We start from the raw sequence: 12,462 nt of genomic DNA on the forward strand, positions 1-12,462 counted from the left end.
TACCTCTTTCCACTCGAACATTTGAGATACCAAGTCCATTGCCATTCTGTTGACTCCTCTCCACGTCAATACAGTACCAATATCCATGTGCAAGACAACTTGCTGTTGCAATTCTACCGGAAGCCGAGAAAGTAAACCTAGATTAGGCGCGGTGGTGTAGTCTGGTCCGATAGCGTGACGGGCATCGTCGAGGAGACAATGACGAGCAAGGAGATCGTGATGAATAACGCCGTGAACAGTGTTTCCATTACGTACGTGAACACGTATGTTGTTGGCCGCCGACATGACAGTTTACTTGGCTTGAAATGATTGTTGTGGTGAGGTGTAGGCGTCCGAGTGTGAAGAATAAACAAATGTAGAAGACTGAGCGGACCTTTGACCAAGACTAGCGCAAGTGTAATGCGATTATCATGTGACAAAAGAAGTGGAACAGGCTCTGTCGAGCGCTGGTGTTGGCTTAAGTAGACGGTTCATTGTAGTGATTATCGTTGATGCCTATGACGCTTGGAACACTGCAAGATCATTAGTCACAAGAACCTATGTCGTGAATACGTATCCAATGAACAAGAAAAGATGTACACAGGTGTCAGGAGTAACACCTGCTGTAGAGATTTCGAATAATTAAGTTGTATTCCTATGGCTTGTAAGATGCGTCAGAATCGCGGTTTACGTCGGATTAAAGCCAGCAATCAATGACCTGGAGCCTTCTGTGCCTGGATGAATCTTATCACAGAATGCATAACATCTAGGCAGCATCTTAATTTCTGCGCGTGGAATTGATGCAAAAAGAATGTCGATAAAGGGAAGATAACACCTGGGCATGTATGCATGGTGCGCAGGGGAAAACAGGGCATGTGCAAGAAATTGGCAAAAAAGAAGGGATCAATCTAGCTGCTCTCGGTTTCGATCCGAGGTCCTCCGGGTTATGAGCCCGGCGCGCTTCCGCTGCGCCAAGCAGCTTTTGTGGTTGATTGGTTGATGGAAGAATCATAAATTCAACGCAATATGTCCACAGTTTAATCACAGATGGGTCTGAGGTACAGAGCATTATGAGAGCAAGTTACAAAACTTTCGTGTGGGAATTCAAGCGAGTTGTGGGACGTAGCGTGAAGATTCTGCTCTGACTCACAAAACACGACTGGTTGTGGAGATCCCTTGCTAAAACCCAACACCCCAACACCGTTACCCAACCGGATCAACAAAACCTACTCAATCAACCAAACGCCACGCTAACCCACATACTACCGAACACCACTCAAATAACACAAACCATCATAATCATACACACAACCCACTCACCTCGAGAACGCCCCCTCAGCATCATCCCCCAGCCCCCTAAAAGCAATCCGTCCATTACTCCTCAAAACCTCACAAACCGTCTCAGCACTCAACTCATACCCACTCTTCCGCCACCTCGCATTAAGCCAATCCGCCAACGCATCCGCACTACAGCTAAACCTTCTCGTATCCCACTCATGCAGAATCAAATCCACAATAGGCTGATCCGGCAGCGGCTCCGGGTGAGGATCCTGCAGCGGCACCGAACTCAACGGCATGGGTAGTGCGCGGGGCGGAAAGATGTTTTCGTAGGCGGTCAGGAAGTGGAGGAGGGTGTGTTCGGTGTGCGGGCGTGAGGCGAGGGTTATGCCGAAGGGTTGGCCGTTTAGTTTGAGCGCGGATAAGGGACAGGCGGCTGTGGGGTAGCCGGCTGCGGCTGCGAGGGCGGAGAGGGGGGCGTCGCCGGGGGCGACGATGAGGTCGAGGGATAGGGTTGTGAAGAGGTAGTCGAGGCCTTCGGGTCCGCCGGCGGTTTGGAGGTGTTGGCGTGCGGCGTTTACTTCTTCGCGTTTGGTTGTGGATTGTAGGGCGGCCATTAGGTCGTTTTGGTCAGGGCAGGCTGGGGAGTGTTAGTAAGAGGAGGAGATGGGGTGGTTTGGAGGGACGTACTTGGTGGCAGGCAGAGTTCGGGGTGGTCGAGGTTGAAGTTGATGATTTCGGCCAGCGAGTGCATCTTTGTGACTTTGAAGTCGCGGATGAACTCTGCTAGACAGTCTTTGAACTCGGAGTCTGCGTCGTATCAATATCAGTATACACCCAGCGCAATAGAGGAAGATACTAACAAACAACAGGCTCAAAGCAATTCTTGCCATCAATCGTCAAACTCGATTGGTTCGGCAACTCCACCGGATACACGACATCAACGCCCATCTCGATCATGCTCTGAACAATCATATCGTATTTCTGCGTCTGCACCATGTCAGCACTGCATAACCCAACACAACACCAACCCCTGCCACCAAAACGTGCGTTCTATACTTCCACATGTACGCAGAGGTAAGCGCTAACTCACCATAAATCGCTCGGCGTCAGCATTGATCCGCCCGCTTTTACGCCACGCCTTCCAAATACTCGGCTCGCAGATACCGATGCGGAGCGTCCCGAAATCCGGCTTGATCTTGAACGATCTGTGTGGACTGCTTGCGAGTTCTTCGCGGTTGGTGGGAACCATCATGGCGTCCATTAGCGCTACGAGGTCTTTTGCTGATTTGGCCTATGGTACCGTCAGTGCGTGGAGTACGAGCTGACGCATCCGCGTGTGCTTACCATGCCTCCGACGGCGTCGAATGTCTTGCTCAGGTTGAAAATGCCGTCCATTGGGATCTGCCCAGCTGTGGGTTTCAGAGCGTAGAGCGCGGCTCGGTTTGCGGGCGTGATTAACGATCCGATGGTGTCTGTTCCGATCGCAAGGGTGCTGAAACCTGAGGCTACTGCGACTGCGGATCCAGTTGATGATCCTCCTGGTGCGGAAAGCTCCCAGTGTAGCTTCCTTTTCGCGATGTGTCTTGAGACATACGGCGACTGACACTGTCCACCAACTGCTGACCATCCAGGAGGCATAGAAGGGTTCTTGAGACCGCAGAATTCAGTCAGGTTCGATTTTCCGATGATGATCATGCCGCGTTTGACCAATCGTTCGACAATTGTTGCGCTTTTCTTGGGTATGCATCCTACGAAAGCGTACGATCCTGCACAGCAGTAAGTCACTGGCCGGGATCCAAGTTAACTATCCACATACCAACTGTGGTATCCATGCCTAGCTTCTCATCGGTCATAATGTTATCTTTCAACACTATCGGGATACCATGTAATGGGCCTCTTATCTTGCCTCTTGCCCGCTCATCGTCCAGCTTCCTAGCCATCTTGATCACTTCATGCTTTGGCGCAACCGAGATCAATGCACGTAATTGTCTTCCTCTTCTGTTGTGCTGTTCAATTTCCTTCAAATACAGCCGCACAATCTGTACACTCGTGAGAGCTTGTGCATTCATGAGTTCAGAAAGCTCAAAGGCCGAAATCGTAAGCGGATCAAAGTCTGGCAGCCATGCATCGTCGGCCGAAGATGTGAAGGACGCTTTGCGCGACGCATTACTGTTGTCGACAGACTCTCGTGGTTGTGCGTTTCCGATGTTTGGCGCAAGGGCCGTTTTCAGATATCTGAATACCTTCGGCATGGCTGTGTTGGATTTGCGACCGTCGGCTGTGATCAATGTGGGGTGCGGGCGCGTGGGGACGGAGATGCCGGGATGTGTGTCGATCCGGGGTGATGAAAGCGGAGCGTGAACGTTGTTTGGAGTGCGAGTACGTGCGATCGCAAGACTGAACAAGCAGATCGTCAATGTAGGGAGATGAGACAGCCAAAAGCGTCTGCAGGGGACGTGGGCTCCGCTAGATTATGAGTGCTTGCCATGGCTGTCTCCGAAGCTCTAGACATCGCCAGTGGCTGCGGGTATGATCACTCCTTCGAGGCCTGACCGAACTGGACGTTCGCCTTCTGACATCCCGGTCCATGGCGTCCATAGACTGTGTGGAGTAATAGGGTTGGTGGTTCCATTGAAGCCAATCGAGGACAAGTGTTTCCGGTAATTCGTACTTTATGTTCTTCCTATTCGCAGATGCGAAAGCCCCGTAAGAACCACATGATGCGTGATCAGGTTGAAGTTGCACAACACTTTACCCGGAACGCAGGGCCGCACGGAGCTGTTGGCGGTTGACGTCTCGCTTACGGTCAGATGGTGGCTGCTCACCCTGCTCCCATCCAGCCGGCTGGATATTGGCACTCTTGGGTTCTGCGGAGTCGTGGTCTATTCGGTGTTTTTACCTCAAGAGTGTACCTGCTGCCTGGTGTCGGATGAGCTGGCTGATCTTTACTGCTACCATTACACATGACTCTACGGATTAATTCTCGTCTCTGCATCAATACCACCGAGGTTCATTGTTCATCATGAAGGATTTCCCTTCGTGATCTTCACCAAGGTCTGTCCCAGTGAAACTTAGCCGTTGCTCGAGATCTCTGCGCCCTGGTGGCACAGCGATATACTTCGTCGTGAGACGATAAGAAGACTTACCCTCTTAAACTCGAGCAACCATGGCGTCCTTCGTGTATACCGGACTGGGTAATGTTTGGGGAACCCGAACCCCTGTCTCGCTTCCAGACATAAGTTTGCCGTGTTATGCGGGGTATCGACTCCTACAGCTTTGGTGGCCTGATACGAGTTAAACATGGTTGCTGCAGTCGCAACACGTGGAATATGAAAGCGCTACGACGAATCGCTCTTCGATCGAGGCTGACAGCGCGGCCAGGCCCGCAGCACGCAACGCAGGAGCAACTGTCACTGTCACAACGAAGGACCGATCACAACGGCTGGCGCCGTGGCACAGTTCTCGAACAGTGTTCAGGCGGCGCGGCTAGTCAAGCCTAGAATAGCGTCAGCGCTTCAACCTGCCGCCGTGCGTCCAGATGGTCAAGACGCAATATGCAGCCCCATACTTTGCAATATGCGACGCCACGCTGTATAAATTACTACCCAGGTCAACTGATGCTACATCGAAGCCGCGATTGCCACTGGGTCAGCACAGGTGTGCAGCTGCCACCTTCAACTTCCCGCCAATCTGGACTGTGGGATCCTTCACTGCCGCAGTAGGATGTCAGAAGCCGAGGCAGGTCCCGGTACTGCATGCTGGGAATTTAATCAAAAGTGAATGTAGTACTATCCTGATGCGTCTTTAGCGGGATGCGGAGGAAGATGTCTAGTCATTGTACCGGTTTGGGTTGCTCGAGGCTGACACGTAGAAAGACCGACTGCATTCATGGCCAAGATGAGAAAGTAGAAGGCATCAGAGATGGGATGCAAAAGGTCTCGTGGTGGAGATTGGAAAAATGATCGTTTACTACCGCTAATTCGACGCCAGCTTAAAGCATCTTCTGCGGAGAATGCGACCTCTGCCGTCGTGTCGCAGACGTGATAGTGGATACCGTTTGAAACTGACAAGTAATCAGAGGTAGACACGTGTAGACTGCCATACAATGGTCGAGTGATGCTTGCACAGTACCCTTCGACTACCACAAACGAGCATGTCCCTAGAAGGTCGTCGTAGCCAGTCTGCTGGCCGCATTCTTCGCATCAATGCGATCATCATCCTCTTCAATACCCTTTTGGCTACCTGCCTTGCTAGTCGCACGTTTTCTCCCATTCACAGACTCTTCCTCATTCTCATCGACCTCGGGTAAAGGCGCCACGATACTGCCGCTCATGCTACGATTGAGGCCGTCACCTGGGCGCCGTGGTACACCGGACCATGCATCGCCCTTGGGACCTTGTGAACTGGCCATAGGAGTACGGCGCTGAGTGGGATGTGCTTCGCGACCCAGCCGGGAAAGACCACCACTACCGTCGATAGCGCGGATGTCTGGTCGTACCGATTCTAGTGTCGCAAGTGTACGACGCTCTGCTTCGATTTCTCGCACGACGTATTCGCGGATCGCTTGCCTCATGTCTTGTGTGGTTCTGTTGAACCATTTGCGTTGCTCTTGTAGGAGGTTGGCTGTGACGCGCTGCGCTTTGGTCGTGAGGTATTGTTCGTGGCTTCTCGCTTCGTCTAGGGCTGCGATAGCTTCGTCGACCTTGTCCCGCTTAACGCTCGAGCTGGCCTTGAGCCTATCGGCTGCGGACAGCTTGGACTTTGTCGCGGATTGTGCTTGTAGGAGCTCGCGGAGGAGGATGTGTCGGTTTGTGAGGGTTTCTTTCGCAATAAAGGCGTCGCTGCTGTGGTATTGGAGAGGGTCACCGAGAGTTGTAGCTTCGGCAGTACCCTGCGCTGCGTGGAAGTCGCCCGTGGCCTGGATGACCTTCCCGAGCTTCTTGTATGCGTGTGAAAGGCCGACGTGTGTTTCTTGGACATGTAACGCTGCGAACTTGGCACCGAGGTCGGACTCTGCGACGCCCAGATCTAGATCATGTTAGCCATGTACTAGGACGTGTGCCTGGAAAGCGCCTACTTCTCCTGTGCTTCACGACCTTCTCTAGCTTCTGCTCCGCCTCCATTGTGCCCAGGTAGAAAGCCTTAACGACTGGTCGTGCCGCAGCAAGCTCCGGTGTGTCATCTGGCGGCGGCGCAAACTGTTTGATCATCTTGCGGCGCACGCCAGTTGCAGGTTGCTTCCTTCGCACCACAGGGCTGTAGCCAAAGTCGCTCTCCACGAAGAAGACCATCTCCTCATCGCGTATCAGGATGTCATTGCTGCATACAATGTTCAGCCACCGTTGTAGCGAAGTCTTCAGGCGTGCCTCGTCTTCGTCGGTGCCTGCGCCTGCCGAGGTAGTCGCTGGCGGTACCGCAGGCACAATAGCCTCGGGGCATGCTGAGATGAGATGCTCGCCCAGCTTGACAAACTCGGAGTGCAGGCGTCGGACATCGCGGAATTGGGTGGTGCGGAACTTGGGGAGGTTCGTCTGGAGACACGTCAGTAGGAGTTGGAAATGGAGGCTAAGCGTGCGCGGTATTGGTAGGAGTAGTGAAGGTATGCAGTCCGACTGAGATGCCGGAGAAGCACATGTCTACCTTGCACCACGCCTCAATGTCCGCTATGTCGCGCGCCTCTAGCCCGGTCGTGTTGATGTTGTGGAGACGTACGTAGACATCGAATCGCAGTATCGGGTCCTTCTTGCTATTCCGCTCGAGTCCCGTGACTTTGGCCTGGAGCTTGTAGTGTTGCTGTTGCCGCTGCGGCCTGTTGCCGTGGTATCGCTGCGGCTGCTGCTGGCCCTGCTGCGCATTGGGTGACCGCGGCGCATCTTGGCCCGGCATCTGTGGTTGCTGCAGATGGTCGCCGTTCTCTGGCGCCGTGCCGGGCCGGCTTTGCGCATCTTGGTCGCCCATGTAGCCGTACTGCTCACCACCCTCATGGTACGGGGAAGCCTGCGGAGGCAGCGGGGATGAGGGGATGTCGTTGGTCGGCGGCTGCCCAAAGGACGTTCGGTTGGCCTGGGGCGACGATGCCCATGGGTCGCGGCCGCCGGGGTGGTCCGGGTCGTGGGCGCTGTAGTCCATGGTGTGTGGTGGGGAATTGGAGCTCTGGACAGCTGCACCGAGCTGTCGAGTGATGCGATGATGTCGCTCGAATGCCCTGACCTGCCCTGGAATTAGCCGAGCTAGGCAAGGCGCGAACGTCGACATCCTTCACATCACGTGCGACTGCCAAACAGTCAAACGCTGTCAATTCGCCCATCTATCGCACTGCGCAGTACTGGGCATGAGGGTCGGATGGGTTACGTCTACCCGTCGAGTCTTGCGGCACCATGTGAAGACTCCACGGCGCTTGCTGTCGACGCAACCACACCATGATCTGCTTTCCAAGGCCACCCGCAACATTGGCATCATCGCCCACATCGATGCGGTAAGTGCTGTTTTCTGATAGTTAGATTTGTTCTGACGATTCGGTAGGGGAAAACGACGACGACTGAGCGTATGCTCTACTACAGCGGAGTGACAAGGCGAATAGGAAGTACGTACCCGTCGTAACACTTTAAACTCCATGCTTTCTTTTCATTTTCAATTGCTTTTAGTTGAGAGATATGCAATATCCCTTATCTGTCTCCATTCCGATTCCTTTTCTAGACGTTTTGGAATTCTGACCAAGTGCTTCACCTGTGTCACCACTCCCTCATTCAAGCCTGGACATTACCATTTGGGTCGATCGTACATAGATTTCAGGAGTCACATATGGATTGTATCTAACAGTTTATAGACGTCGACGAAGGCTCGACAGTAACCGATTTTCTCCCCGCTGAGCGAGCACGCGGCATCACTATCCAGTCCGCAGCCATCACATTCCACTGGCCTCCCCTACCACCAAGTACTCAGACTCCGCCACCGCCACCACAGCTACCAGCCTCGTTCGACAATGTTCTAAGATCCTCAACATCCCACAACATCAATCTCATCGACACGCCCGGTCACGCAGACTTTACTTTCGAAGTGCTGCGCTCGCTTCGAGTACTAGATGGAGCTGTATGTATCCTCGATGGAGTTGCCGGTGTTGAAGCCCAAACGGAGAAAGTGTGGACGCAAGCTGGACATTACCATATCCCGAGGATCATTTTTGTCAACAAGCTGGACCGTGTGGGCGCCGCGTTCTCCAGAACCGTCAAAGAGATAGGCGTTAGACTGCACGGATGGCCAGCCGTTTGTCAAATCCCGTGGTGGAAGAATGGCAATGGCGATTTCGTTGGAGTCGGTGATGCTATCAACTTACGCGGTATGCTCTGGCAAGCCGGTGGCGATGGCAGAGACATTCAAGCTTTTGGGCTGCAAGATCTGAGTAAAACCGACGAGAAGTTTGCAGAAGAGATCAAGAAGGCGAGGATCGCCCTCGTTGAAATCTTGAGCGAACATGACGATGTTATGGTTGAGCACTTCTTGGAACACGACGAAGATCACCTGGCTATTTCTGGACTACAGATCATGCAGTCATTACGCCGAGTCGTACTACAGGCACCGCAGAAAGTCATCCCAGTCTTCGCTGGCGCCTCTTTCCGCAACATCGGTGTTCAGCCCCTCCTTGACTCGGTCGTTGATCTACTCCCCTCACCACTCGAACGACCAGATCCTGAAATCAGCATCTCCAACCAAAGCAGCACACTATCAACCCTTCTCAGTGCCGCAGCAGCAGCACCAACAAAAACCACCAAGCCATCGAAGAAACAGCAGCAAAACAACAACGAACTAGCCATCGCAGAAGTCAAAAACCTCAGCGCCTGCGCCCTCGCCTTCAAAGTCGTCAACGACGCCAAACGCGGCGTCCTCGTCTACGTCCGCGTCTACTCCGGCTCCATCGACCGCGGCGCCACCCTCTACAACACCAACCTCTCCCTCGCGGAGCGCGCACCCCGCCTGCTCAAAATGTACGCCAACGACGCCGTCGAAGTCGACAGCATCTCCGCCGGCCAAATCGGCGTGATAACCGGTCTCAAGCACGCCAGAACCGGAGACACGTTAATCGTCTACCGCGGCCTCCAAATGAAAGGCACACCGCCCGGCGGTCTTCACACCCTCCAACTGCGCCCCATCGCCGTCCCTCCCCCCGTCTTCTTCACCAGCATCGAACCGAATAGTCTCAGCGAACAGAAACACGTCCAAGAAAGTCTGGCCATTCTCCTCCGCGAAGATCCCAGTCTGCACCTTTCCATCGACGAAGAATCCGGGCAGACTCATTTGGCCGGCATGGGCGATTTGCATTTAGAAATCGCACGAGACAGATTGCTCAACGATTTCAAAGCCAAAGCACGCATCGGAAAGATAGAAATCGGATACAGGGAAACTATCACCACGATGACGCCAACGGAGCCGTACACATATGTGCTAGATAAACTCGTTGCGGGAAAACAGACGAGAGCAGCTATAACCGCTTCTGTGGAAAGCGTAGAAGACAGCAACATAATCCCGCTATCCCCAGTCCAAAACCAAATCGACGAACAACACGCCCGCTCAAGCCCATTCGAAACCACATACCCCCTTCCAGACAACAACCACCTGCACATCCACCACCCCCCGCTCTCATCCCTCGATTCTTCGGCTCATAAACAGCACATCCCCCCTCACCTCTCCCTCCCCGGTATCCTGCACGCCCTTCAAGCCGGTACATCCGCGGCCCTCGCCCGCGGCCCTTTCAACGGGTTCCCCGTTGCAAACACGCGCGTTACGCTCACACTGGATGCAAGTGCGCATCTCTTCCCCGAAACAACGCCGACGGCGATATCGATGGCTGCGCGCGCGGCTGTAGGAGCGGGGTTGAGGCAGGCGAGTGAGGCGCAGCCGGCTACGCTTATGGAACCGGTTATGAATGTGACGATTTTTGTTAATGAGGGGAGTATGGGGGCTGTGGTGCAGGATATTACTAGTTCGAGGGGTGGGCAGATTTTGTCGCTTGATGGTTCAGAGTCTTCGTCTCTATCTTCATCTTCATCGTCTGGCGAAGATGCGCTACCCCGTATCGACACCCACCTTATTTACACGCCCCCCGACCCCTTTGCCTCGGGGACGGGTGATATGGGCAGCGGCTTGAGCGATAGCCAGAGACAGATCGTAGCTAGGGTGCCGCTGAAGGAAATGGTGGGGTATTTGAATCAACTTAGGGCGTTGACCGGGGGTAGGGGCACGTTTGTGATGAGCGTGGATGGGTTTGAGAAGATGGGGACGCAGAGGCAGAAGGATGTTTTGGATGCTTTGAGGGAGTTTTAGAGATCTAGAAGGAGGAAGAGAGGGAGTGTATGAGTAGATAATGTAGTATAGAAAGTTGTGTATATGTAACCCAAACCATCTCAATGCAATATGCGCAATATGCTTTAAATCTATCCAGTATCACCAGCGCCATATTTGCCCAGTACGAAACATAACATATGCTCACGCCGTAAGCGCACTACTCAACCCCAGTATCCCCATTCCCGCAAACGCACTAACAAAGCACAAGCGCCTCGAATTCGTCAAATCCAGACTCTCCCCCAGCAGCTGCAAGCTCACCATCGCCATAATGCCCGCAGTTACAGCAAACATGCAACCGTAAATCGTGTCCATGCCCTCATCAGCGCCGTGCTCTCGACCCCTACCTTGGATCTTGAACCACAGCGCTGCGACACCAGCACCGAGGGGCTGACTGACACCACCCAGGACGGCAGAGATGAGCATGGCTTTCCAGCGGGAGCCGATGGCGAGGTAGAGGGGGAGGGCGAGAGCGAAGCCTTCGGTGATGTTGTGGATGAAAAGGGCGAGGAAGATGGAGAAGCCGAGGGTGGGGTTGGCGTGGTTGGTGGCGTAAGTGATGAAGCCTTCGGGGATTTTGTGCAGGGCGATTGCTGTGCTTGTTTGGAGACCGAGGGAGAGGAAGGCGTTTGTTGGGACGTGGTGGTGATGTTGTTGAGCCTCCTGGTCATGTTCGTCGTGGCTGTGGCCGTGATGGTGGTGGTGGTCAGTGTGCGATGAAGTAGTCGAGGATGAGCGGCTGTGCTTTTGGAGGGGTTGAATCTCGTGTGCTGCGTGGCCGTTGGTAGACGGTAAACTTGCAAAAGAGCTTTCCATGGTGGCTGGTCCGGACTTTGTAGGTACCAGAGGTGTTGTTTCGTTCACATCTTCCAACGCTGTTCGCCGATCATGCGGTCCCTGCGAAGTTTGGCTTCTGCTCATCCCAGATGGTCGTGTAATACTCAAGCTGCCTAGGGACTTTCGTGACTGCAAGCGTGAAGGCCGTACTTCACACAGATCACCATAACATTGTCCATTGTCAGTGTCGTCACATGCTTTTTCGGCACCGACAATTAGTTGCGAGACTTTGGAGGACAGCGTCTTATGAAGCGATGGTCTCTGAGGTAGGGCGGCTTTCGAGTTCACGCTACTAGTTCCGTATGAGGTATGCTCGTCATGTCCGTGAGCGTGCGGAAGACTGAGAGGCTGCTCTTGCATCGGTTGGTGGGAGTGCGATTCCTCTTCTTGAAATTTCCCCTGCTCTTCGTCATCGTGTTTGCTTTCGCAGTCGACAACTGAGTGTGGAATGTACTGGTGCAGTATTCCGGAAAGGACTGAGATGCCAAGAGCTCCAACAAGGAAGCAGCCGATCAAAGTCAGTATCGCATTGCGCGGTGACATGCCTGCCTTTTTCAGATAATTCTTCGCCGAGGGAAGCATGCTGTAAAGTGATGAGAATATCTTGAAGTCGCGTCAGTCAAATCCAAACAAAGCCCAGCAGCTCCACTCACCATAACACCAAAAGAAAGACTCAACCCCGTCGACAAGAACGCATTACTCTCTTCAATCTTAAAGTTCCTCTTGCCAGGAAAATATCGCACAATAAGGTCGACGCATATTATCGAAGCTAGCCAACTTTAGCATCTTCCCTGACTGAAGTTCTCGGAATCCCGGTCGATGGGATCAACCGCGGGAATAAATCTCACCTCCAAATGTACATGCTGTTTACGCGTTAGCTCATCTGCTTCCCCGTGAAATCCATGCAGCTTCCCGCGCGCAATCGTCAATCCATACCTATGCCGCTGACCGCAGTCATGATCCACCCACGCGTATCGTTATCGAGAACCATGGTGCCTGGCCTGCAGGTACACACTTTGGGAAATGACG

General features: G+C 53.5%; 4 protein-coding genes and 1 non-coding gene across 5 annotated transcripts; 1 reads left to right on the forward strand and 4 right to left on the reverse strand.

Annotated features, from left to right (window-relative positions):
• Positions 1–888: 888 nt before the first annotated feature.
• J4E78_009042 lies at positions 889–960 on the reverse strand. Its single transcript has one exon. It is a non-coding gene; the product is annotated as a tRNA-Met (tRNA).
• Positions 961–1,295: 335 nt separating this feature from the next.
• Positions 1,296–3,512, reverse strand: J4E78_009043 (uncharacterized protein; the record flags this gene model as incomplete). Its single annotated transcript, XM_049369640.1, has 6 exons — positions 1,296–1,897; positions 1,948–2,067; positions 2,121–2,247; positions 2,351–2,551; positions 2,605–3,026; positions 3,077–3,512. 6 exons carry the CDS (start codon positions 3,510–3,512, stop codon positions 1,296–1,298), a joined length of 1,908 nt encoding a protein of 635 aa, XP_049218601.1.
• Positions 3,513–5,419: 1,907 nt separating this feature from the next.
• On the reverse strand, positions 5,420–7,389 carry J4E78_009044 (uncharacterized protein; the record flags this gene model as incomplete). Its single annotated transcript, XM_049369641.1, has 3 exons — positions 5,420–6,288; positions 6,338–6,791; positions 6,901–7,389. The coding sequence occupies 3 exons, from the start codon at positions 7,387–7,389 to the stop codon at positions 5,420–5,422; spliced, it is 1,812 nt and encodes a 603-aa protein (XP_049218602.1).
• A 202-nt stretch (positions 7,390–7,591) lies between these two features.
• Positions 7,592–10,578, forward strand: J4E78_009045 (uncharacterized protein; the record flags this gene model as incomplete). The annotated part of the gene is made up of 3 exons (XM_049369642.1): positions 7,592–7,735; positions 7,783–7,843; positions 8,087–10,578. 3 exons carry the CDS (start codon positions 7,592–7,594, stop codon positions 10,576–10,578), a joined length of 2,697 nt encoding a protein of 898 aa, XP_049218603.1.
• Positions 10,579–10,740: 162 nt separating this feature from the next.
• J4E78_009046 (uncharacterized protein) lies at positions 10,741–11,412 on the reverse strand (the record flags this gene model as incomplete). The annotated part of the gene is made up of 1 exon (XM_049369643.1): positions 10,741–11,412. The coding sequence occupies one exon, from the start codon at positions 11,410–11,412 to the stop codon at positions 10,741–10,743; it is 672 nt and encodes a 223-aa protein (XP_049218604.1).
• Positions 11,413–12,462: the final 1,050 nt, after the last annotated feature.

Source organism: Alternaria triticimaculans, assembly GCF_023758025.1.
Source record: "Alternaria triticimaculans strain BMP 0046 chromosome Unknown scaffold_18, whole genome shotgun sequence".
In the NCBI taxonomy this organism is placed as follows: Eukaryota; Fungi; Ascomycota; class Dothideomycetes; order Pleosporales; family Pleosporaceae; genus Alternaria; species Alternaria triticimaculans.